The following is a 27,033-nucleotide window of genomic DNA, read 5'->3' on the forward strand; positions in this document are numbered from 1 at the left end:
AGTTTCCCGTTTCCATTCCATCCCTCTGTTCTTCTACTAGTGCCATTTGGTATCAGTCTCTCCATGTCTCCCTCGTTCTCCAGCATTTGTACATTGTTATCACGTCTCCCCTCCGAATCATCAGTCTGCAGTTTCCACACATCACTTAACCACCGTAAATTAAATCCATTCAGCAACTTACTATGCTTTCGTGTCATCTGTCAAACCCCTGCCCATCTAGCTAGTTACAGAGTCACTAAATTTCAAATAAAATTTCTCTTCAGGTCGCTCTTTTCTCTTGGCTCTTCATGTTTCTACTGATTTCCATGTAGAGATCTGCAATCTACTGATTTCTAAAATATATGGGCAGGTCAATATTTATTCTGCCTTATTTTTATAAGTTTGATTTTCCTCCTTATTTCTACCTTTTAATTTTTGTTTTGCTTTTCCTCTCCTTTATCATGTCTTGTTTTCTCTTCACTCCTATGATGACCTTCAATGAACCCACGATGGGAAAGCAGCCTGACACATGGTACTAATCCTGAAACATGTAATTGTGCAGATAAAGAACAGTAGTGGGGGGAAGGGGAGGGCATGGTGGGCAGAGCCTCTCTGTCAGCACATGAATGGAGGGGCCATGGGCTCCATGCCACTGCATTCCCACATTAAACCCTATTTTATTCCCAGAAAGAAATACATAGCGCATATCCAGAAGGAAAAATGCTAAAGCGACGAGAGAGCCAGAGCAGCTGGGGGATGTTAACTTTAATCAAAGTCCAGCCAGGATTTTTTTTTTAAGCAACAGGAAGTAGATTTATTCTCTTTCATATTGTCTCTCTCTCTCTCTCACAGACACACACTCTCTCTCTCATTCCTTTTTACTCTACTCTTCATTTCCTCCAACCAAGGCATAGAAACATGCTGGATAGAAAAACCTCAGTTCCTTTGAACTGTCTTTGAACTTTGGTCATGTTTTCATTGGCAGTTCGATGCCAAACTGCAGAACTCGGGAAGTGTGGTCAAAGACAGCAGACCATTCGTGAACAGCAGCCGAGGAACACAGGAGCTAGCCTGTGTTTCCTGTGGCTGCCACGACAGATCACTGCAAACCTGGTGGCTTAAAACAACACCGATGTCTTCTCTTCTAGTTTGAGAGGCCAAAAGTCTGAGATGAGCTTCAGTCAGCCAAAGTCAAGATGTTGACGGGGCTGCATCCCACCAAAGTTCTCTGAATGGAAAATCTATTTCCTTGCCTTTTTTAGCAGCTAGAGGCCACCTGCATCCCTTGGATTGTGGCCCCTTCCTCATTCTGCAGTGCTCATCACAACACTCTCTGTTCCCATCATCCCATCTTTTCTCCACAGTCAAATCTTCCTCTCCCTCCCTTTTACAAGGATACCTATGACTACATTTAGAGCCCACCCAGATAATACAGAATAACATCCCCTTCTCAGTCTCTTGACTTAATCACATCTGCAAAATGCTTTCTGCCACAGGTTACATTCATGTTCCGGGGCTTAGAATGAGGGTATCTTTGTTCAGCCTACCATAGAGCACTGGTGTCTAGATGTGTTCCTGGAAAAAGTCTTACTCTCACTTCTCCCTTACCAATGACTAAGTTAAGAGCATGGGCCTTGAGGAAAAAGGGAAAAGATGTCTCCGAAATCTCAAAATAGATAAATGCCTGTCTTGTCACAGATTGACCTTCCCCACCATGTTGTGCCTGTTAGACAATCTGGTTTATATTCAGTGAGCTGCCTAAGCATCCCATCCCTTCCCCAACCACTGCTGGGTGCAACTCCCGTCCCACAACCCTCCGATTTCGTGACAAACCACCTACTTGTTAATACAGAAACTCAACATGCAACCAGAACTGGGCCTTAGAGTCACACATATTCTTGTGCATCAAAGGTCCGGCCACAGTCACATTACCATTTCCCAGATGGAGCACAGAGAAGGAACGAAGCTTTGCTGGAACTTACCAAACCGCTTGTAACCGAAGGAATGTACCTCCTCCTCCTCTGCAAAATCGTCTGCGGGGGGAGACGGGAAGAGAAGACAGAGCGTTACCCTGGTAAGACCGGAAGTACTGGACTCAGCTTCTTCCGTTTCCACCTGCTCCACCCTCCCCTCACCCACCCTGCTCCTCACTCCTGGAGCACACCAGGAGAAAGACCAAAGGGTCCCTGCACTGGCTGTACCCTCAGCCTGGAATGCTCTTCCTCTGGCTCCTTAGGCAACTCCTCCTAATTCAGGCCTCAGCAGAGGTATGGTACCTCTGAGATGCCTTTCTGGACCACCACCCAGCCACTCTGTGTCAAATCGTCCTACTTTAATATTACTCTCTGATGTCATTCTCATTTATGTGTAAGTGTGTGTTATCACACATCCCACGAGCTGAATTTTTTTTACTGACTTCATGAATGAATTCCATGTATCTAGAATGGTGCCTGTCACAGAAGTGTTAGTCACTCAGTCATGTCCAACTCTTGGCGACCCCAAGGACGGTAGCCCACCAGGCTCCTCTGTCCATGGAATTCTCCAGATGAGAATACTGGAGTGGGTTGCCACTCCCTTCTCCAGGGGATCTTCCTGACCCAAGGATCGAACCCAGGTCTCCCACATTGCAGGCAGATTCTTTATCATTTGAACTACTCGGAAAAACCGTGTCACAGCATGGGCTTAATAGATTTTGGTGAATAATGACTGAATAATCAACTGACAAAAGGGTCAAGTTATCGTCATATAACTGAGCCTGGGGCCTTCCTGTGCAGATGCCAGGCTGTGAAGTCACCTCTTCTACCTACTGTGGCATCTCAGGAGCCCAGCATGATTCCTGCAAGGATAGCCAAATCTTTCCCCACTCTCCTTCCAATGGATAACTGGGACTGATGGATGGTTTCCCAGTAAGTGGATTTCCTTGCTGTGGGGATTCCTAAAGGTGGGGCCACTGTGGAAACAAGGGTGATATTGTATCAGCCACACTTTCTACCAAAAGCCTAAATACTCCTCCTCACATGGTCATGATACAATTCCTTATCACACTGACAATGAACTTCTTATTTCACACTTCTGTCAGGTATGGATGTACCTGATTATAGGATACTTAAAAAAAAAAAAAAAAAACTCCAATTTTTAAAATTTTTTTATTGAAGGATAATTGCTTTACAGAATTTGTTTTCTGTCAAACCTCAACATGAATCAGCCATAGGTATTCATATATCCCTTTCATCCTGAACTTCCCTCCTCATCCCACCCCTCTAGGTTGATACAGAGCCCCTGTTTGAGTTTCCTGAGCGATAAAGCAAATTCCTGTTGGCTATCTATTTTACATATGGTAATGTAAGTTTCCATGTTACTCTTTCCATACATCTCACCCTCTCCTGCCCTCGCTCCATGTCTATAAGTCTGTTCTCTATGTCTGTTTCTCCACTGCTGCTCTGTAAATAAATTCTTCAGTACCATTTTTCTAGATTCTGTATATGTGCCTTAGAATACGATATTTATATTTCTCTTTCTGACTCACTTCACTCTGTATAATAGGTTCTAGTTTCATCCACCTTATCAGAACTGACTCAAATGTGTTCCTTTTTATGGCTGAGTAATATTCCATTGTATGTAGGTACCACAGCTTCTTTATCCATTCATCTGTTAATGGACATGGTGGCTTCCATGTTCTAGCTATTGTCAATAGTGCTGCAATGAACAATAGGATAAAAATACTCCAATTTTTTAAAGTCTATATTGAACTTTCACTTTCATCAAGAGGCTTTTTTATTGATATTTCTCCCGGCAATCTTGATTCCAGCTTGTACTTCTTCCAGCCCACCGTTTCTCATGATGTATTCTGCATATAAGTTAAATAAACAGGGTGACAATATACAGCCTTGACGAACTCCTTTTCCTATTTGGAACCAGTCTGTTGTTCCATGTCCAGTTCTAACTGTTGCTTCCTGACCTGCATACAAATTTCTCAAGAGGCAGATCAGGTGTTCTGGTATTCCCATCTCTTTCAGAATTTTCCACAGTTTATTGTGATCCACACAGTCAAAGGCTTTGGCATAGTCAATAAAGCAGAAATACATGTTTTTCTGGAACTCTCTTGCTTTTTCCATGATTCAGCGGATGTTGGCAACCTGATCTCTGGTCCCTCTGCCTTTTCTAAAACCAGATGGAACATCGGGAAGTTCACAGTTCACATATTGCTAAAGCCTGGCTTGGAGAATTTTGAGCATTATTTTACTAGCGTGTGAGATGAGTGCAATTGTGCAGTAGTTTGAGCATTCTTTGGCATTGCCTTTCTTTGGGATTGGAATGAACACTGACCTTTTCCAGTCCTGTGGCCACTGCTGAGTTTTCCAAATTTGTTGGCATATTGAGTGCAGCACTTTCACAGCATCATCTTTCAGGATTTGGAATAGCTCAACTGGAATTCCATCACCTCCACTAGCTTTGTTCATAGTGATGCTTTCTAAGGCCCACTTGACTTCACATTCCAGGATGTCTGGCTCTAGGTCAGTGATCACACCATCGTGATTATCTAGGTCATGAAGATCTTTTTTGAACAGTTCTTCTGTGTGTATTCTTGCCACCTCTTCTTAATATCTTCTGCTTCTGTTAGGTCCATACCATTTCTGTCCTTTTTCGAGCTCATCTTTGCATGAAATGTTCCTTTGGTATCTCTGATTTTCTTGAAGAGATCCCTAGTCTTTCCCATTCTGTTGTTTTCCTCTATTTCTTTGCAATGGAGAAGGCAATGGCACCCCACTCCAGTACTCTTGCCTGGAAAATCCCATGGACGGAGGAGCCTGTTAGGCTGCAATCCGTGGGGTCGCTAAGAGTCGGACACGACTGAGCGACTTCACTTTCACTTTTCACTTTCATGCATTGGAGAAGGAAATGGCAACCCACTCCAGTGTTCTTGCCTGGAGAATCCCAGGGATGGGGGAGCCTGGTGGGCTGCTGTCTATGGGGTCGCACAGAGTCGGACATGACTGAAGTGACTTAGCACAGCATAGCATTTCTTTGCAGTGAAAAAGTTGGCTTAAAGCTCAACATTCAGAAAACGAAAGTCATGGCATCTCATCCCACCACTTCATGGGAAATAGACAGGGAAACAGTGGAAACAGTGTCAGACTTTATTTTTCTGGGCTCCAAAATCACTACAGATGGTGACTGCAGCCATGAAATTAAAAGACGCTTACTCCTTGGAAGGAAAGTTATGACCAACCTAGATAGCATATTCAAAAGCAGAGACATTACTTTGCCAACAAAGGTCCGTCTAGTCAAGGCTATGGTTTTTCCTGTGGTCATGTATGGATGTGAGAGTTGGACTGTGAAGAAGGCTGAGCACCGAAGAATTGATGCTTTTGAACTGTGGTGTTGGAGAAGACTCTTGAGAGTCCCTTGGACTGCAAGGAGATCCAACCAGTCCATTCTGAAGGAGATCAGCCCTGGGATTTCTTTGGAAGGAATGATGCTAAAGCTGAAACTCCAGTACTTTGGCCACCTCATGCGAAGAGTTGACTCACTGGAAAAGACTCTGATGCTGGGAGGGATTGGGGGCAGGAGGAGAAAGGGATGACAGAGGATGAGATGGCTGGATGGCATCACTGACTCGATGGACGTGAGTCTCAGTGAACTCCGGGAGTTGGTGATGGACAGGGAGGCCTGGCGTGCTGCAATTCATGGGGTTGCAAAGAGTCGGACACGACTGAGCGACTGATCTGATCTGACATTGAACTTGCCACAATACTGCTTCTATTTTATGTTTTGGTATTTTGGTCCCAAGACATGTGGGATCTTAGCTCCCCGATCAGGGATCAAACCCACATCCCCTGCCTTGGAAGGCGAAGTCTTAATCGTGGGACCACGAGGAAAGTCTCTAAAGGATACTTCTTTTTCTTCTCTTCCTTTTTAAAAATTTTTTTGTGTTGGGGTATAGCCAATTAACAAACAATGTTGTGATAGTTTCAAGTGAAAAGCAAAGGGACTCAGACATATATATATACATGTATCCATTCTCTCCCAAACTCCCCTCCCTTCCAGTTTGCCATATAACATACTTGTGCTACTTGTGCTAAAGTAGGTCCTTATTGGTTATCTGTTATAGCAGAGTATACATGTCAATCCCCAAATTCCCTAACTATCCCATCTCCCCATCCTTCCCTACGGTAAACATGTTTGTTCTCTAAGTCTGTGAATCTGTTTCGTAAGTTAAGTTCATTTAAAAATTTCTTTTTAAATTCCACATATAAGAGATGACCTATGACATTTTTCCTTTCTGTCTGACTTACTTCACCTAGTATGACACTCTCTAGGTCCATCCATGTTGTGGCAGATGGCATTATTTCATTCTTTTTAATGGCTGTGTGGTATTCCATTTTATATATGTGTGTGTGTGTGTGTATATATATATATACCACATCTTCTTTATCCATTCCTCTGTTGATGGACGTTTAGGTTGCTTCCGTGTCTTGGCTATTGTGTAACCAATTATTCTTGAGCTGGTCACCACCACTGCTCCAGCAATCAGCTTCCCTCCACCCACATACAGTTCAGTTCAAAAGTGCTGACTCAGCGTTCACTATGGACCAGAGACTGCCAGGCAGTAGGGCTGCAGAAATGAGTGAGACATGGTCCCTTCCCTCAAGAAGCTGATAGGCTTTCAAAGACAAAAGAAACATAGTGGAGAAATAAAGCCTCTGTGATTATCTTTTTCAGCCCACAATGGGATGCAGGACCTAGTTATAACTGAACCTTGAAATGCTGTGGGAAAACCAAGGTGTGTGAGACATCCCACACAACATGCTGAATATCAGCACACTAGTGTGTCATGAAGTGTTATGAAAACACTGTTCTGAAAAGTGTAAGAGAAGAACTACTCCTAAGACCATGGAGAAGTCAGAAATCTCAGTGTTTTACCATGTTTCCTTATTTAGTGAACAAGGAAGAGACTTGCTTGGAATCTAGAAATCCTGGGTTTCATAATTCAAGTCATCTTCTTCTGTCAAGGATTAAAGCTTTCGTTCTTTCTAGATGGAAGAATGTGCTTACAACCAAAAGAACAGCGCCTTTTTCTCACTGACTTAGTGATTGGTTAGTTCACCCAAGACATATTAAGCCCCTAGCCTGTGCCCACTTTCCTAAGTAATTCTCTCACTGATATCTGTGAGGTCTGATCTAGTGTCACTTAAAGGGAAACCCTTGGGAGACTTCCCTGGAGGTCCAAAGGTTAAGACTCCACACTTCCAACGCAGGGGGCGCAGGTGCCATCCCTCATCAGGGAACTAAGATCGCACATGCCGTGTGGCACAGCCGAAAAAAAAGAGGGAGAGAGAAACCATTATCTGCTGCTTCAGCTTAGAAATCCACGCACTTATTCACTCAGTCACTGAATAGGTGCTTATAGACCAGTGGAGTTGATGGGACATTAGTATAGGTAACAATGCCACCCAGGCGTCAGTTTCCCCTGCCAGCTCCAGCCCCTCTGCTGCGGAGCTGTGACCACACAAGAATCCACTCACACGCACAGGCTGTGGAGCAAGGATATCCACCAGTGACAACCTCACTGTGGAGACAAAAAAGCAGCTTGTGCTGTGCTCTCAGTAGCAAACAGCTTAAAAATTCGCGTTCTCCCCAAAGCGTCTTTTCAGCAGACCTACCATTAGTTTGTTTGTTTGTTTTCTTTTTCCTCTCTGGTCCTTTTCCCATGCAGCATTTTTAGTCTGCCTGACTCCTCTCTCCTTCCTGAAATTTCCCTGGGAACTTCAAACGTCTCAGACTTCTATTATTAAAGCAATTCAGTGCTGCCTCCAAATTAACCTACTACAAGCCATTAACAGTTCAAGGAAACAAAGGCTTTACGGGCGACCCCTAATAGGACTCAAAGAGGATGTCCTGTTGCTCGACTTAACCTGCATCCCAAGAGGATGAGAAACTTTTTTTTTTTGATTAAAATTTTTTAAAATTTCTTTTAATTTTTAATTGGAGAATAATTGCTTTACAGTATCATGTTGGTTTCTGCCGTACATCAACATGAATCAGCCATAGGTATACATATGTCCCCTCCCTCCTGAACCTCCTTTCCCACCTCCCAGCCCATCCCACCATTCTAAGTTGTCACAGAGCACCAGGTTTGAGCTCCCTGCATCTCTCAGCAAATTCCCACTGGTTATCTGTTTTACATATGGCAATGTAAAGGATGAGAAATTCTTTTGTGCTCAGTCACTCAGTCGTGTTTGACTCTCTGCAAACCCATGAACTGTAGCCCACCAAGCTCCTCTGTCCATGGGATTCTCCAGGCAAGCACACTGGAGTGGGTTGCCATTTCCTACTCCAGAGGATCTTCCCACCCCAGAGATCGAAACCACACGTCTCATGTCTCCTGCTTTGGCAGGAGGGTTCTTTACCACTAGCGCCACCTGAGAAGCCCCATAGCAGCCACCAAAAGAATATAAATCTCTATCTCATTCAACTCTACAAATAGGTACTAAATCATGTGAGATACTCAGGGTACAAAGTACCCAGAGAACAAATTATTGGGATTATCAGGGAAGGTATCTTGGAGAAACATCTTACTCTTTCTTAACATTTGTTCTTTGGAAGGAAAAAGAGAGTTTGGGGGAAACACAGTATACCATATCCCTTCTTGAAAATTCATTGTGGTTTTAGAACTATTAGACTCTGGGACATGCTAAAAGAGAGAGAAATGGTTCAACTTTATTTCATTCGATGTATTTACAAGAGTTGACTTTTCATATCCTTAAAAGCTGGGTCACATTGGGCAGGTGATGCTTTGTAGACATTCCATTAAGGTGGGGGTGGTGCAGAGCCCCTGTCAGAGTCCCCAGCTGTGTCATTACCAAACAGATGATTCAGGCTGGTGATGGAGTGATTCATTTTAGGAATTGAAAAAGAGGAAGAAGCAGGAGCTGCCAGGGCTTGTGGCTGTGTGGATGGCCCACATCGAACTATAAAAGCCATAGGAGGGAGGAGGCAAGGTCAGCTGTCCCCAGTGCCTGAGCATCTGAGAGGGCAAAAGGCTACCCCAAGACCCACATGGCTGGCAGATGGGTTTGAGGAAGACAAATAGCCTGATCTCATGGGCAAGGTTATATTTTGTTCTCAAAACCCTTTCCTCACACTCAGTGGACCCAGGCTAAGTGCAGCCCAGATTTTCTTTTCTTTTATAAAAGTCATCTTATTTATTATTTATTTAGGCCATCCCTCGCCACATGTGAATTGACGGCTTTCAAATTGTGGTGCCAGAGAAGACTCTTGAGAGTCCCTTGGACTGCAAAGAGATCAAACTAGTCAATCCTAAAGGAAATCAACCCTGAATATTCACTGGAAGGACTGATACTGAAGTTGAAGCTCCAATACTTCAGCCACCTGATGTGAAGAGCTGACTCATTGGGAAAGACCTTGATGCTGGGAAAGACTGAAGGCACAAGGAGAAGGGGCAGCAGAGGATGAGATGGTTGGATGGCATCACCAACTCAATGCACATGAATTTGAGCAAACTCAGGAAGATAGCAGAGGACAGGGAAGGCTGGCGGGCTGCAGTCCATGAGGTCATGAAGAGTCGGACACAACTTAGGGACTGAATAACATCAACAACTGTGGCATGTGAGATCTTAGTTCCCTAACCAGGGATCAAACCCTCACTGCCTGCATTGGAAGCTTGGAGCCTTAACCCCTGGGTGGCCAGGGAAGCCCCCCAGATTTTCTCTGCAGTCTCAGGGGCCTGCAGAGGTGATGGGTTCAAATAAGGATATTCCCTCTCGAGGATCTAGTCACCTTTGCAACCTGCCACTTCTCAAAATCTGTCTCTGACATAATCTATGTCATACAATTGCTACACTTTGACATGAGCAAGGATTTTGTTAAGATTTAAGGCCTCTCAGTTCTGCAATGGCCAGAACTCAATCCCTGCTTCTGACAGCAGTTAGCCTGCAGGGAAGAAGAAACCTTAACATCCTAAATAACAAAATGTGTTTAATTGAAGATTTATGTCTACAAGCACGTACTTTCTCGGCTGACACAGATGTACTACAGCATTTTTATTGCAATACCTACAGGCCACATGTCTTTTGCTTGTCTGTTTCAAAATATGATTTTTATTTACTTTATTTACTTTCCTTGGTAATTGGCACAGAGCCATGCTGGCCAGAGGTTTCCTGATGGAGAACACTGAACAGAATTCTTGCTGACATTCTTTGAGCATCACTGATTTCAGAGTGCCATGAGTTCAAGTGAAGTTTAGTTTAGTTGGCTTGGGGAACTGAGAGTCATACATATTAATATGTTCCAATCAATCTGTGGACCAAGTTGTGCAATATCCCCATGGTTAGAATTTACCTCTCCTTGCCCTGCACCCGCTCTGTATCAGTGTGACGGCAATTGTCTCCATCTGTCTTACATTCCTGTTCTGGTTTTGACTTCCCGCAGATGGAAAGCCCTCTAAAAACGGGACAGTTATCACGCTGTCCCCTCAGCAGCTAGCACATCTGTGGCATATTACAGAAACTCAGGTGGCGCTAGTGGTAAAGAATTCACTTGCCAATTTAGGAGATGTAGGAGACGTAAGAGATGCGTGTTTGATCCTTGGGTTGGGAAGATCCCCTGGAGGAGGGCATGGCAACCCACTCCAGTATTCTTGCCTGGAGAATCCCATGGACAGAGGAGCCTGGCAGGCTGCAGTCCAAAGGGTTGCAAAGAGTCAGACATGACTGTAAGTGACTCAGCACACACAGACACACATCTTATTAATATAAACCCCAAATATTGATCTAGTCCAGATTGTGATACAACTATATTGGGATGATGAGGGGCATCAGGAGGTATCCATGATAGTAGTCAGGTGGAGGTGAAGGGTAGGAGAACTAAATCCTCATTTGCTATAAAGGGAAGTCAATATATAACACTCAGAACCAAAATAATAACAATAATAATTAAAATAATAAAAATGACTCTTTGAGACCCCATGGGCTGTAGCCCGCCAGGCTCCTCTGTCCATGGGATTTCCCAGGCAAGAATACTGGAGTGGGTTGCCATTTCCTTCTCTGGGGATCTTCCCAAACCAGGGATCAAACCTGCGTCTCCTGTATTGCAGGAGGATTCTTTACTGCCTGGGAAGCCCAGTGAAAATGAAGACTGCCATAAACATGTCACTTAAGGACATGGGGCTATAGGAGCTTGTCCACATTAAGAACTGCCAACAACTCTTTCCATCCCTCCAAGTGAAAGTTCATGTCCACTCTCTTGAATTTGGGAGGACTTTGTGACTCGCTGTGGCCAATGGAATTCGCCAGAAGTAGCAGTGGGTGACCTTGGGGCCTAGGTCTTCTCCAAGATCTCTGCTATCAGCTTCTGTTCTCACCCCCTAGGCAGTTGGCTGCCTTGGGAAATATCCAGGCACCTTGCTGGACCAGAGGTGACCTGGCGAGAGGGGATCCCTGGGGAATGAGAGACTGTGATGGGGAGGGGAGAGCCCGGCCAGGCCTTGGCCCTTCCAGCTCCCCAGGATGCTCTAGCCCAATCAACACCTCAGGAGGCAGAGACCAGCCTGAATCGCAGGGTCATGAGTGAATAAACAGCTGTTATTTGAAGCGACAGAGCTTGGGGATTCTGTCTTCTAGGCATCGGTAGAGAAGCCAAAATCAAATGCAAAAAACGTTCTCAGGAGGTTGCCTCTGGGGACTGGAAAACGATAAAATGAAGTGGGCTGGGCAGGAAATTGCTGTTTTTCATAATAAATAGGATGTTCTTTGACTCTCTAAACTATGTGCATCTCTAACTTTGATAAACAAAAAAAAAAAAAAAAAGAAAGAGAACAAAAATCAAGCAAACAAAACAAGGAAATGTGCAGGGAAGATAAAAGTCAGGTAAACTGAAAAAAGCCCACCAGTTCAACAGACGCTGACGACTGGAAAAGATCCCCTGGTCCAAAGAGCCGGCACGCAGAGTTCATCCTGGAGCAACCACACAGATCTGGGCTCGCAGCCTTCATGGCTGCACTGGGTAGCTTCTGGCAAATGCCATGTTGATCAGAACAAGTTCAGGCACTTTCAGGAGGCAGGTTGAAGGACCGTGGACAGAGGCAAGGCTGAATGCAAACTTATCCTCCGAGCTGGGCTCAGCGCTGCCATTCACCCTGTCCTGTCTCCACCCTGAGACAGGAGCCCCAGCTCCTTTAGTAGCATCATCACCACTAGAACAGAACAGCATGATCCCCCGGGCTCTCAAGATCTTTAACTGCTTCCAAACCAGTCAGCAAGCACCATTCCTGCAAGTTGGTCTTGTGTGTCCCACCACCCACCTACGATGGCTGGCCCAGTGGGGGAGGAGGAGAGGAGGACCCCTGAGGCCAAATACCCAGCACCCACTGGCCCCTGGAGTCCACAGCCAGCCTCCACTGGCCACTGCTCTACGGGAGTGGCTTTCATGCAGGCATTTGTGAGAACCATGGCCTCAACAGAGTGTCACCTGGGTTGCAAAATATTTTGGGTATCCCCTTGGATACTGGCAGGCAGATTCTTTACCGCTGAGCCACCAAGGAAACCCGTTATCACTTGATTAACTTAACATAAATGGTTCATAATTGGCAATTACATTCCTGCCTGGAATAAGCAGCAAGTCACAATTATACAGTGTTCTAAAACCTAAAATATCTTGAGTTCTCCTTAAGTGCAAGACACCACTCTAAACAACTGAGCTAAACTAACCTATATAATCCTCAAAAAATAGAAAAAAATGGTATCCAGTATATGTCATTATTATCCCCCCGCTTGACAGATGAGGAAACTGAGGGGCCCAGGAGGTTAACAAGTATCATGTGGTCAGCAGGCCCTCTGGTTTCAGAGCCCACACTCCTCACCACATTGAAATCGTCAGGTTCCACTCCTGGGAACACTATGTATAATTACATTTTTTGAGATAGGCATATTTTAAAGTATCAATATATATTAATACTTTGGATTATAAATTTAGAATATAAATTTGGATATTTTGCCTTCGAATAATGTCATATATACATATATCAGCTACTTTCCAAACATTTCTATGTCATAACTAAGTGACTTAGGCCTCAGAAGTGCAGATATTTTCACAAACCAATGACGTTAGTTTTTGCACGCAGAATGTCAAATGTCCGACCTCTTAGGCAAGTGTATATGACTTCACAAAACAAAGAATTTTCATCCCAAATGACTCAGGAAGGATGTCATATTTAATATGTCCAATTCCAATAAATAAATTAATTTTTAATCTCCCATGTTGAAAAACATCTTTCCTTAATAATTTTTAAGAGTATCGATGGACTGTGATAAATTCAAGGGTTAAGAAAGCTCCTGGACTCTCTTTGGAATTTTAATTTGGGATTACTCATTTCTGCTTTCACTGCTATATAATTTTGAAGGTTCCTTAAGCAATCAGCAGGACCTGTTCAGGGTACTATTTTGGTTTGGGCCCTTTAAATATCATTCACTTAAATAGAAATCAAATTACTGCTTGATTGAATAGTTGCCTTCCCCAAGCTTTGGATGACTGGTGTGATTAGAAACCATGCTATCAGTAGTAAAGAGTGAAGGTTCTATGAGGAATGTCAATACCTTCCTATCCTTTGTTAAGGTGTTTATTTATTGTTATTATCATCATCATCATCATTATTATTGCTGATCATTGGTGGTTAAGTCTGTTCCTGAAAAGCAATTCTGACTATGCTAACTGTCTGAAGGCAAACCTGTCAGCAAGACAGCACAGGGGCTGTTTGCAGAGTCAATGACTTCAGCAAGCCATTCACACTCATTCAATCAGTCACAAGAAAACCTCCCAGCAGATAAATTCTACAAAGGGCAGCAACCCTGGAATGTGCCTTATCTCTGCAGGAGCTCTAGCCTAGAGAGGTTCCTCCAGTGACTGGCTGAAGAGCACAGCAGTTTCTTCAGACCTTTGATGCCAAGTTATTAAGGTCTAAGGCCAGACAGGAGGGGACCTCTTCTACTCTGCTCTCTCAGCATTTATGGACTGTGGCACACGGTAGGGACTTAACAAATGTTTTAATAAGTCCCCAGCATTTATCTTCCCACTCACAACCCAGTTCCCTGCCTCCAGGGCATAGATAGGAATTCCAGAATCTGAGAGAGCCTGTGCCTTCAGAATGGCATAAGAGCAAAAGATGGAAAGGCAGAACCAGACTGGTTATAGCTGACTCGCGGTGAGGGTAGACGCTTTTCACAGATGATCACCTAAGTGACCTACAACACTGTCCCCTGACCCCCAACTGCCCGATTCTTTTCACTCTGATTTGCCCCTCAAAAGGAGAAAGGCTACACTCTGCCATTATTCTGGGCTCCTTGTGCGTGTGTGCTAAGTTGCTTCAGTTGTGTCCGACTATTTATGACCCTGTGGACTACAGCCCGACAGGCTCCTCTGTCCATGGGAAGAAAACGAATGGATTGCCATGCCCTTCTCCAGGGAATCTTCCCAACCCAGGGATCGAACCTGCGTCTTTTATGTCTTCTGCATTGGCAGACAGGTTCTTTACCACTAGTGCCATCTGGAAAGCCCTCCCAGCACCTAACCACTTTTTCCCTTAGTGGGAAGACATGAATCGGACTTCCTCCTAAGAGATCACTCACATGCTAGGTTCGTTCGAGGAATAACATTTTTCTATCACTAAACTTTAAATGTCTATTTTCTCATTTGAAAACAAACACTTTGAAGGCCATTTAACTTACTTTAGACAGCAGCTGCATCAACGGTTTTGAAATAATGATTCAATAAAAATAAGTATGAATTCAGAAAATTAGAATTATGCTATTGCTTAGAAGTTATCATCTGCCAGCTTTTCTCATTCACACCATTATTGCTGAATGAGCCACAGGGTTGCGGTGGGGGTGAGGGTCAGGGGATGGGAACAATCTGGGAAAATTGCATAGGAGACCACTGGGAAGATATATACTTCGCAATAATTAAACCTCAGATTAGGAATGTCAAGCATCTTCAAACTAATGAAAAGTCAAAAGTGTAACTGGGTTGCAAATTTGTCTTCCAGAGGCAAAGAAGCCTCAATTCCCAAACAGTGAAAGGAAAAAGACCTCACTTTGTTTCCATTTTCCTGTAGAAAACATGATTCTTTCGATGTTAAAGCAGTCAGAACCTACACAAGTGTTTGCTTATCCCAGTTAAGGACAAGACATCTTAGACACCTGGAAAGCCAAGAGACTGCAGGTCTGGGAAAACAGGGAGTAGAAATACACTGCTTACTAGCACCTTTTAAAAGTATCATTGCCAGATAGCATTTCAGAAATGTTTACACACAAAAGCACAATTGGACACTAGGTTTTAATGGCACTGACATCCTCCCTGCATTAAATTAGAGCAGTGGTTTGAACCAATGTGGTCCTGTGAGCTGATGGTTGTTGCAGGCCATCTCTTAAGTAACAAGTGCTACTGCATTAAAACTCACCAATACTCCCAACTTCCAGAACTAGAAATGTGATTTCTTAATGACACACCTAACTCTAGAGGAGTCAGATTCCTTCATAAAGAGTGTGAATATTAAAAACCATGAAATTTATGGTGTAGTACAGCTAATTGAAAATGTAATTAGAAATAAATTAAAACCAACTTCATGTTTTAATCACTGTGGAACACTTAAAGTATTCCAGCAACAGGGCAAGTAATTTTCTTCTGGAAAATGTATAATGATGTCATTATTTTTTTACTTGGGACTCCAGAGAAGGAAGAAATATTAAAAGAGACAGATATTTGCTGAACGCAACAGATAGGTGGTGCTGTGGTTCACCGAAGCCTTGGAATTAGACTCCAAAGGCCTGGGTTTTTACAAAGGCTATATCCCAAGTTTAAAAATCACAATTAGAAAGTCAAATAAGTGCCTTGAAAAGGCATCTGACTTGCATAGTAGCTGAATTTTTGCCTTGACAAATAAACTTCTGTAGTTTCTAAGATGTCCACTAATTTTCTATTTGGCTAAGGAATGTTTTGGGTTAACACTTCAATTTTAAGCATTTGCAAGGTCTGTCACAGACTTCTATCACTTAGAGAAATCAAATACTAATGCAACATTGGCTTAAACATAATGAGTTTATTGCTTTATGACATAATTACAAACCCAAGGAAAACTCTGTGTTGGTTACCTATGACAAATTGTCCAAATAATTCTACTTGGTAAAGGCAGCTTTCTTTTTTGGCTAAAAACACACTCTGCTTGGCTTCAGAAGGCTTGTGTCTGATTTCTTGGCTCCATCCCTTCCTGGCTGCTGCACCAGCTTTGAGTTCCTTGGCTACTTAATCGTCTGAGAATCACTTTTCTTCCAGTCCAGGGGTTCTATCTGGTGTTCTAGGTCTCTCCAAGACTCACAGGGAACCTGGCAAAGCTTGTTTTTAGATGCCTACTACCCCCCTTGTTGCTGGTTTCTATTTCTTCTGGACTGTTTCCGTATCTATGGTGTAGGGGTTAAAATGCCTACTTTATAGGGCGTTTGAGAGGGTTCACTGACAAAGTGCTTGTAGAGGGTGGAGCATACTGGTGCACTTAGTAGGTACTGAAAAAACATTACTGTCTGCTACCTTTCCCACCTCACAAACCAGACAAACACAAATTCTATGGCAATTGTTGGTAAGCAAACCTCTCACAGAACATTTCGTTTTAAAAGAGGCCTTCAAAGTGACTAGCCTCCCCAGGAATTCAGCCCCTTAGTCCCCTTCACCTACTGAGGCAGAAGGTAAGTGGGGTGTTGAGGCAGTGTCCAGACCACAGAGGATAAGCAATGAGCCTTCTCCAAGCAGTGTGCTAGCTGGTCTAGAATGTAGTGTAAGTCATATATATATATATATATATATATAAAGTGTGTGTATATATATACACACACACTTCCCTGGTGACTGACTGTAAAGAATCCACCTATAACAGAGGAGACTCAGTTCAATCCCTGAGACAGGAAAAAACCCTGGAGAAGGGAATGGTTCCTTACTCTAGTATTTTTGCCTGGAGAATCCCATGGGCAGAGGAGCCTAGTGGGCTATAGTCCATGAGGTCGAAAAGAGTTGGACACAACAACTGAAGCAACTCAGCACACAGCATACATACATATAACCTGTAGGTATGTATTCCATTACAGATTTGAATTAACATTGGAAAAAATACCCAAACTGCAGTAACAGTCATTGACCCAGTCAAAAGCATAACTAGATTTTCAGGGTTTAGGAAGCCACATGGGAGCTGATGAAATGAGGAGCTGGCTTATCTTTCCAAAAGTTCAAAACCTCCTGGCCTCAGTGACCAGCAATGAGAAGATTAACTTCTGGCTAAAATGATGGTAACTGAGCACCAGAGGAAAGTTTAGCCGTGTGAACTCTTGCAATTCTGGGAAGATCCCTTAATCAGTGCTGGCTAAGGAAAGTGTGCCTTTCCTAGAATGTAAATAAGAGAAGAGAAACTGAGATGTAGAGAGAAGGAACGCACACACGCTGCGTTTTGAAATTCTGTTTTTTGTGTCTCTTGCTTTGTGTGTCTCTTGCATTACATCCTGTCTTCTGTGTCTCTGGCCCGGGGGCGGGACCCTTTCCACCTGGCGTTTTGTCCCCTTCCTTCCCAGGATCTCCAGAGAAGGACACAGAACTCCCTTGGAAGGAGAGCTAATTGGTAGGTCATTATCGCTCCGAACTGTTTAGCGTGATCTGCCTTGCAGAGAGCAACCGCTAGAGCCATAAGTTTCTTTCCAAGTCTGTAGGGCTCCCGAGGCGCGCGCCTGGATCAGCAACGCTTGCAAGTCAAAGAGGTCGCATCGCGCGTTTTCGGGCTGCTGGAAGCTCGGTCCTAGCGGTCAGATGGCGTCTCGAACAGAGCCCCCTCACTCAGGTCCGGCCAGCGCGGGGACCGAGCCGTGTTATCCTAACACAAATCCAGGATTCCAGTCTTGTGTAAACACCACGCCGGCCCATCTCCAAACGATACCTCTGCTGTGATTATCTCACATACAGATCGAGATTCTGTTGACAGATCTTCGTTTTCTACTCAACAGACGGCTTCCCTGCGAAGCACTTGTCCTCGCTAAAAGGTGCGATAGCATCTGACACTTCCTTAAACCCGCCTGCTGTGGACACCGCCCGGGGGACTGTGTCGCCCCTGATCACACGTGGGCACAGCTCCGCAGGCGGACACATGGAAGGGACGCGAAACCGAGGGCGGTGATTTTCCAGCCAGTGGGGCTGATGGAGAAAGATGCCAAATGCACTTCCCGAGCCAGCTGAACTCCGCGGGCACCTAATCATTGCCAGATGTGGGGAGGGCGCACCGAGAACATCCCCGAGTCCGGGAGAAAACACCCGTCGACTTCTCAGACGGGGAAGCGGCAACGGCGGGGAGGGAGAGGGACCTTGGAGAGAATGGGGCGTGCGACAGGGCGCAGAACGAACTAGGGGGGCCGAGGGTGGGGAGTGATGATGCCTCCACTCTCCTGAGCGTATTTTTTCAATTAAAAAGTTGGGAACTGGAATCCGTAAACAACGACTTGGGGCTTCAAACTACTTTGTTGAGACACAGTGGGGAGGGCAGTACTTGCCGGCTTCAAATGCCCAACCCCGAGGTCTCCGGCGGTATCCGACTCCCGAGCCCCGGGGACGTCCCCCGGGATGCGCGCACCAAATTCACCACCGGTTCTCCCCCGGGTCTCCACTCAGAGAAACTTGGCACCTCGCCCCCTCCCGCGCGCCCCGAAGCCCGCCCTACCTTTCATGGTGACCGAGGAGACGCACCGCCAGCCAGGGAGCTCCGCGCCGCCGAGGAAGTCCGCGCTGAGCAGCGGGTCAGTGCGCGCCCATGGCAGCCGCGCCGCGCGTCGGCCGTCTGTGCTCCAGCCCTGCCTCCCCGCTCGGCGCTCTGTGCCGCGGGGCCGCCTCGCGCGCCGCTCACCGCGGGCGGGAGGCGCCGCCGCCGCCAGCGCCCCTCCCCCTGGCCCGGCCGCCGGGGCGCGCGGGCCGCCGCGCCCACGCCCCCCTTGCGCCTTCCCGCGCCCAGCCCCGCCCGCGGGCCGGCCCCAGCCCCGGCCCCGGCCGCTTCCCCGCCCGCGCTCCCGGTGTTCCCTCTTTTTCGCGTTGGCTTGGAAGCGGGACGAAGACCGAGGAAAGCGGCTCACGGGGTGATCAAGTGCTCAGCCTCGGGGTGCACAGAACGTGCTGCCGCTGGGCTGGTTTTTAGACCTCGGGCTCCCCAGAGTGTGGGGCGAGCGGCCTGAGAGCAGCGGCGTCTCGGGGACGGCGTGGCTTGCTTGTCCCTTCCCCAAAGGGCTCTGGGCGCGGAGCGTTAGAGGATCGGACAGGGGAGAGAACGCCCCGAGGCCCAAAGTTTCCAAGTCCGCTCATTGATTCCCCGAAGGGGCCCAAGGGTCAGTGCTCACTGTCACCTGGGGAGAGCTGAGCTAAGTTCGAAGTCACCATTAGATGCTCTCCCTGCAGAGCTCGGAGCATGATTACAACTCTTAGACCTTCAAGAAGAGAGAGACTGAAAAACCCACCATACTCCCCGTGGTTGGAGAAGCCCCCCTTCCACCCACCGCCCCTGAAATGATCAGGTTGACTCCAGTTTTACTAGGAAAGGAGGCTGAGCTGTTGAGTGGCTTCATAATGAGTTCCTTTCGTTGTGGCCCATCAAGTCGCCCCACTGTTTATCTTTCCTTTTAGAAACCCTCCAAAGCAGACCCATTGCTTTATTGCTTTACTGCGTAAACTAAGTGGTGAGTGGAGTTGGAGGGGGCTGGGCGGCGCGGGTGGAAGCAGAGGAACTGTCTTCAAGCACGAAGAAATGAAAGATGACTCGCTCCCTTGTTAACACACCAAAAGCAAGGCAGTTCTGGCCGGGCAGTGGTTGCAGCTTCGCAGACTTCCTCAACTGAGGACTTGATAACACGGTGTAAGCCGCCCATTGATTCATTCTAAACAGGGAACTCTGCTCGAGTAAAAGGCAGTGCCCAGAAATGAACACATTCTAAAATATTTCACAGACTCTCCATTCCAGGAGCTTTCTATTTTGAACATTAGATTAAAACTTGCAAGTGACTGACAAAAAGACAAAACTGGAGATTTATTTTTCATATTTGGGGTCGATGCAACTGTAGGGTAACTGAAGATTACTTTAGAGATTTGCTTCAGCTCTCACCAAGGTACCTGACTTGTTTTGTACTTCCCATGAGAGTCCCTGAAGAGCCAAGAATATGGATTCTCAGCCCAGAGCTTACTATTAATAACTAATGATCGGATGGAATAAGCCCATCACTTTCTTTGAATCATAGTTTCTTTTTGGCCACAATATTTGAAATGAAAAAAAAAATCCTTTAAAAAACCTAAATTATAGCTACAATACCAAAACCACAGTCGAGAGAAGAAAAAATAGATAAATTGGATTTCATCAAAATTTAAATTTTTGTGCATCCCAGACACTATCTACAGAGTGAAAAGGCAACCCAGAGAATAAGAGAAAATGCTTGTCAACCGTGTATCTGAAAAGGGGTTAGTATCCAGAATATGTAAAGAACTCCAACGAGTCAATAACCAGAAAACAAACAACCAATTAAAAAATGGGCAAAGAACTCAAGTAGCTGTTTCTTCAAAGATGATATACAAATGGCCAATAAGCATATGGAATGATGCTCAACAATCACTAATCATTACAGAAATGCAAATTGAAACTATAGTGAGATACCACTTCACACTCAGTTAAGTTCAGTCGCTCAGTCGTGTCCAACTCTTTGCTACCCCATGGACTGCAACACGCCAGGCCTCCCGGTTCATCACCAACTCCTCGAGCTTACTCAAACTCATGTCCATTGAGTCAGTGATGCCATCCAACCATCTCATCCTCTGTCGTCCCCTTCTCCTCCTGCCCCCAATCCCTCCCAGCATCAGTCTTTTCCAGTGAGTCAACTCTTCACATGAGGTGGCCAAAGTATTGGAGTTTCAGCTTTAGCATTAGTCCTTCCAATGAACACCCAGGACTGATCTCCTTTAGAATGGACTGGTTGGATCTCCTTGCAGTCCAAGGGACTCTCAAGAGTCTTCTCCAATACCACAGTTCAAAAGCATCAATTCTTTGGCACTCAGCTTTCTTTATAGTCCAACTCTCACATTTATACATGACTACCGGAAAAACCACAGCCTTGACTAGACGGACCTTTGTTGGCAAACTAATGTCTCTGCTTTGTAATATGCTGTCTAGGTTGGTCATAACTTTTCTTCCAAGGAGTAAGCATCTTTTAATTTCATGGCTGCAGTCACCATCTGCAGTGATTTTGGAGCCCAGAAAAATAAAGTCTGCCGCTGTTTCTACTGTTTCCCCATCTATTTCCCATGAAGTGATGGGACCAGATGCCATGATCTTCGTTTTCTGAATGTTGAGCTTTAAGCCAACTTTTCACTCTTCTCTTTCGCTTTCATCAAGAGGCTCTTTAGTTCTTCTTCACTTTCTGCCATAAGGGTGGTGTCATCTGCATATCTGAGGATCTCTCGGAAATCTTGATTCCAGCTTGTGCTTCATCCAGCCCAGTGTTTCTCATGATGTATTCTGCATATAAGTTAAATAAGCAGGGTGACAATATATAGCCTTGATGTACTCCTTTCCTTTTAGAACCAGTCTGTTGTTCCATGTCCAGTTCTTTCTGACCTGCATACAGATTTCTCAAGAGGTTAGGATGACTATTATAAAAAATTAAAATTTTTCAAAATACAGGAAACAAGGATTGGCAAAGATGTGGAGAAATTAGAACCCTTTTGCATTGGTGGCAGGAATGTAAATTGAGACAGCCACTGTGGAAAATGGCATGGTGGTTTCTCAAAAAGTTAAACATGAAATTACCATATGATCCAGCAAAAACTGGATAGATGCCCAAAAGGGTTGAAAGCAGTGACTCGGATATATTTGTACACCTGTGTTCCTTGCAGAATTATTCACAATAGCCAAAATGTAGAAGCAACAAAAGTGTCCATCAAAGGATGAATGGATAAAATAAAGGTGACACGTGCTAGCAATGGAATGTTGTTGTTCAATTGCCCAGTTATGTCAAACACTTTGCGACCCCATGGACTGCAGCACACCAGGCCTCCCTGTCCCTCAGCATCTCCCGAAGTTTGCCCAAGTTCACGTCCATTGCATCGGTGATGCCATCCAGCCATCTCATCCTCTGACACCCTCTTCTCCTTCTGCCCTCAATCTTTCCCAGCATCAGGAACTTTTCCAATGAGTCAGTTGTTTTGCATCAGATGACCAAAAGACTGAAATTTCAGTTTCAGCATCAGTCCTTCTGATAAGTATTCAGTGTTGATGTCCCTTAAGATTGAATGGTTTGATCTCCTTGCTGTCCAAGGGACTCTCAGGAGTCTTCTCTAACATCATGGACCACTGCCTTGTCATGGTGAAGGAGCTTGTGTAACTCGATGAAACTATGAGCCATGCTGTGTAGGGTCACCCAAGACAGGTCATAGCAGAGAGTTCTGACAAAATGTGATCCGCTGGAGGAGGGAATGGCAAAGCACCCCAGTAAACTTGCTGGAGAACCTCACGAACTATATAAAAGGACAATGAAATATTTTACAGATTTAAAAAGGAAGGAAATTCTTTTTTAAAATGTTTATTTGGCTGCACCATGTCTTAGTTTTGGCATGCAGAATATTTATTTGTGCGTGAAACCTTAGATCCCTAACCAGGGATTGAACCTAGGCCCCCTGCATTGGGAGCATGGAGTCTTAGCCACTGGACCACCAGGGAAGTCCCAAAACGGAAGGAAATTCTGACACATGGATAAACCTTGAGGGCATTCATGCTTAATTGCTCAGTCGTGTCCAGCTCTTTGTGACTCCATGGACTGTAGCCTGCCAGACTCCTCTATCCATGTGGATTCTCCAGGCAAGAATACTGGAGTGGGTTGCCATGCCCTCTTGTAGGGGATCTTCCTGACCCAGGGGTTGAACTCAGGTCTCCCACATCGCAGAGATTCTTTACTGTCTGAGCCACCAGGGAAGCCCTTGAGGGCATTATGCTAAGTAAAATAAGCTAGTCACAAAAGGACAAATACTGTATGATTCCACCTGTATGAGGTACCCAGAGGAGTAGAATCATGGAGACATGATTGGTGGTGGTGGAATGATTAATAGAATGGTGGTTTCCAGAAGGAGCTGGTGGGAGGGGATGGGGAGTAACTGTTTAGTGGGGAAAGAATTTCAGCTTTGAAGATGTTAACCATTCTGGAGATGGATGGTGGTGATGGTTGTGCAATAACATGGATATACTTAATGCCACTGAACTGAACACCTAGAAAGGGTTAGAATGGTAAGGTTTATATTATGTTTGGGCTTCCCTGGTGGCTCAGACGGTAAAGAATCTGCCAGCAATGCAGGAGACCCAGGTGCCATCTCTGGGTTACGGAATGGTTAACCACTCCAGTATTCTTGTCTGGAGAATCACGTGGCCGGGCTACCATCCATGGGGTCGCAAAAAGTTGGACAGGACTGAGTGACTAAGCACACACATATTATGTGTATCTTACCACACACACACACCCACACACCCACACACACACACACCACACACCCTAACAGAAGAATTATGAGGCTGGGGGAAAAAAAAAACTCAAAACCTGTTAGCTACAGTGGACTGGACTCACAGACCTGCTGATGAGAAAGCAAGCTCAGCAACTCTTTAGGAGACAGTTCTAAGAAACACTCCTACAGGATGGCCTCTTGCCTCCAGCCCTGCCACCTTCAGCATCAAGAGCTGATTGGGCCACTGAAGGTGGGTCCCAAAGGTGGGTCCCCAGCCTGGTACCTCCTCTGAGCCCCACTCTGAAGGATACAGGGGCTGAGCATTGTGGTCACATGCAGATCATCCACTGACAAAGATTTCTCTGTTCAAGAGCTCTGGGAGGAGTTGAGGAGGGGCTCAGGAGAGAAGAGATAAACCCAGAAGAGAAGGATGTTGTGGTAAGAAAGGACATTGGTGAAGGTGCCTTGCACTCCTCAGCAAAAATGGTCTGCAGGGCTGACGCTCAAACTCAAGCCTCCATGCTCCAATAGCAGCAGCCCTGTCCTGCGGTCGCATGACCTGTATTACCATAGAACAGGAATCGTCTCACTTCATCCTCACCCCAGCCCTGTGCTAGTATTGCCTTTTTGTTTTCACATGTTTTATTTTTCAGCCGTAGGTATACGTATGTCTCCTCCCTCCTGAACCTCCTTCCCGCCATGATTACTCAGTTAAGTTTAGTTCAGTGGTTCAGTCATGTCTGACTCTTTGCGACCCCATGAATCGCAGCACGCCAGGCCTCCCTGTCCATCACCAACTCCTGGAGTTCACTCAGACTCACGTCCATCGAGTCAGTGATGCCATCCAGCCATCTCATCCTCTGTTGTCCTCTTCTCCTCCTGCCCCCAATCACTGCCAGCATCAGGGTCTTTTCCAATGAGTCAACTCTTTGCATGAGGTGGCCAAAGTATTGGAGTTTCAGCTTTAGCATCAGTCCTTCCAATGAACCCCAGGACTGATCTCCTTCAGAATGGACTGGTTGGATCTCCTTGCAGTCCAAGGGACTCTCAAGAGTCTTCTCCAACACCACAGTTCAAAAGCATCAATTCTTCAGTGCTCAGCTTTCTTCACAGTCCATCTCTGACATCCATACATGACCACTGGAAAAACAATAGCCTTGACTAGACGGACCTTTGTTGACAAAGTAATGTCTCTTGTTTTCAATATGCTGTCTAGCTTGGTCATAACTTTCCTTCCAAGAAGTAAGTATCTTTTAATTTCATGGCTGCAATCACCATCTGCAGTGATTTTGGAGCCCAAAAAAATAAAGTGTGACCCTGTTTCCACTGTTTCCTCATCTATTTCCATGAAGTGATGGGACCAGATGCCATGATCTTCGTTTTCTGAATGTTGAGCTTTAAGCCAACTTTTTCACTCTCCTCTTTCACCTTCATCAAGAGGCTTTTTAGTTCCTCTTCACTTTCTGCCATAAGAGTGGTGTCATCTGCATATCTGAGGTTATTGATATTTCTCCCAGCAATCTTGATTCCAGCTTGTGCTTCTTCCAGCCCAGCGTTTCTCATGATGTACTCTGCATAGAAGTTAAATAAGCAGGGTGACAATATACAGCCTTGACGTACTCCTTTTCCTATTTGGAACCAGGCTGTTGTTCCCTGTCCAGTTCTAACTGTTGCTTCCTGACCTGCATATAGGTTTCTCAAGAGGCAGGTCAGATGGTCCAGTATTCCTATCTCATTCAAAATTTTCCACAGTTTATTGTGATCCACACAGTCAAAGGCTTTGGCATAGTCAATAAAGCAGAAATACATGTTTTTCTCGAACTCTCTTGCCTTTTCCATGATCCAGCGGATGTTGGCAATTTGATCTCTGGTTCCTCTGCCTTTTCTAAAACCAGCTTGAACATCAGGAAGTTCACGGTTCACATATTGCTAAAGCCTGGCTTGGAGAATTTTGAGCATTAATTTACTAACGTGTGAGATGAGTGCAATTGTATGGTAGTTTAAGCATTCTTTGGCATTGCCTTTCTTTGGGATTGGAATGAACACTGACCTTTTCCAGTCCTGTGGCCACTGCTGAGTTTTCCAAATTTGCTGGCATAGTGAGTGCAGCACTTTCACAGTATCATCTTTTAGGATTTGAAATAGCTCAACTGGAATTCCATCACCTCCACTAGCTTTGTTCGTAGTGATGCTTTCTAAGGCCCACTTGACTTCACATTCCAGGATGTCTGGCTCTAGGTCAGTGATCACACCATCGTGATCCTGAAGATCTTTTTTGTTCAGTTCTTCTGTGTATTCTTGCCACCTCTTCTTAATATCTTCTGCTTCTGTTAGGTCCATACCATTTGTGTCCTTTATCAAGCCCATCTTTGCATGAAATGTTCCCTTGGTATCTCTAATTTTCTTGAAGAGCTCTCTAGTCTTTCCCATTCTGTTGTTTTCCTCTATTTCTTTGCATTGATTGCTGAAGAAGGCTTTCTTATCTCTCCTTGCTATTCTTTGGAACTCTGCATTCAGATGCTTTTATCTTTCCCTTTCTCCTTTGCTTTTCGCTTTTCTTCTTTCCACAGCTATTTGTAAGGCCTCCTCAGACAGCCATTTTGCTTTTTTTCATTTCTTTTTCTTGGGGATGATCTTGATCCCTGTCTCCTGTACAATGTCACGAACCTCTGTCCATAGTTCATCAGGCACTCTATCTATCAGATCTAGTCCCTAAATCTATTTCTCACTTCCACTGTATACTCATAAAGGATTTGATTTAGGTCATACCTGAATGGTCTAGTGGTCTTCCCTACTTTCTTCAAGTCTGAATTTGGCAATAAGGAGTTCATGATCTGAGCCACAGTCAGCTCCCAGTCTTGTTTTTGCTGATTGTATAGAGCTTCTCCATCTTTGGCTGCAAAGAATATAATCAATCTGATTTTGGTGTTGACCATATGGTGATGTCCATGTGTAAAGTCTTCTCTTGTGTTGTTGGAAGAGGGTGTTTGCTATGACCAGTGCGTTCTCTTGGCAAAACTCTGTTAGCCTTTGCCCTGCTTCATTCCGTATTCCAAGGCCAAATTTGCCTGTTACTCCAGGTGTTTCTTGACTTCCTACTTTTGCATTCCAGTCCCCTATAATGAAAAGGACATCTTTTCTGAGTGTGAGTTCTAAAAGGTCTTGTAGGTCTTCATAGAACCGTTCAGCTTCAGCTTCTTCAGCGTTACTGGTTGAGGCATAGGCTTGGATTACCATGATATTGAATGGTTTGCCTTGGAAACGAACAGAGATCATTCTGTAGTTTTTGAGATTGCATATTAGAGAAATGCAAATCAAGACTACCATGAGATATCACTTCACACTGATGAGAATGGCCATCATCAAAAAATCTACAAGCAATAAATGCTGGAGAGGCTATGGAGAAAAGGGAACTCTGTTGCACTGTTCAAGGGAATATAAATTAGTATTGCCTTTTTACTGATGAAAAAGCCATTCATTACTCTTCCCCCCTCCCTT

At 45.0% G+C, this 27,033-nt stretch overlaps 1 protein-coding gene across 1 annotated transcript in view; it reads right to left on the reverse strand.

Annotated features, from left to right (window-relative positions):
• Positions 1 to 18,931, reverse strand: part of COLEC12 (collectin subfamily member 12) — a 184,626-nt gene extending 165,695 nt beyond the window's left edge. Inside the window, exons 1-2 of the mRNA XM_019986622.2 lie at positions 18,737 to 18,931; positions 1,962 to 2,012 (exon numbers count right to left, since the gene is read on the reverse strand). Of these exons, the coding sequence (XP_019842181.1) occupies positions 1,962 to 2,012; positions 18,737 to 18,743 (58 nt within the window). The 5' untranslated portion in view covers positions 18,744 to 18,931. The remainder of the gene's footprint in view (positions 1 to 1,961; positions 2,013 to 18,736) is intronic.
• Between the last annotated feature and the right edge of the window lie 8,102 nt (positions 18,932 to 27,033).

Source organism: Bos indicus, chromosome 24, assembly GCF_029378745.1.
Source record: "Bos indicus isolate NIAB-ARS_2022 breed Sahiwal x Tharparkar chromosome 24, NIAB-ARS_B.indTharparkar_mat_pri_1.0, whole genome shotgun sequence".
Lineage (NCBI taxonomy): Eukaryota > Metazoa > Chordata > Mammalia > Artiodactyla > Bovidae > Bos > Bos indicus.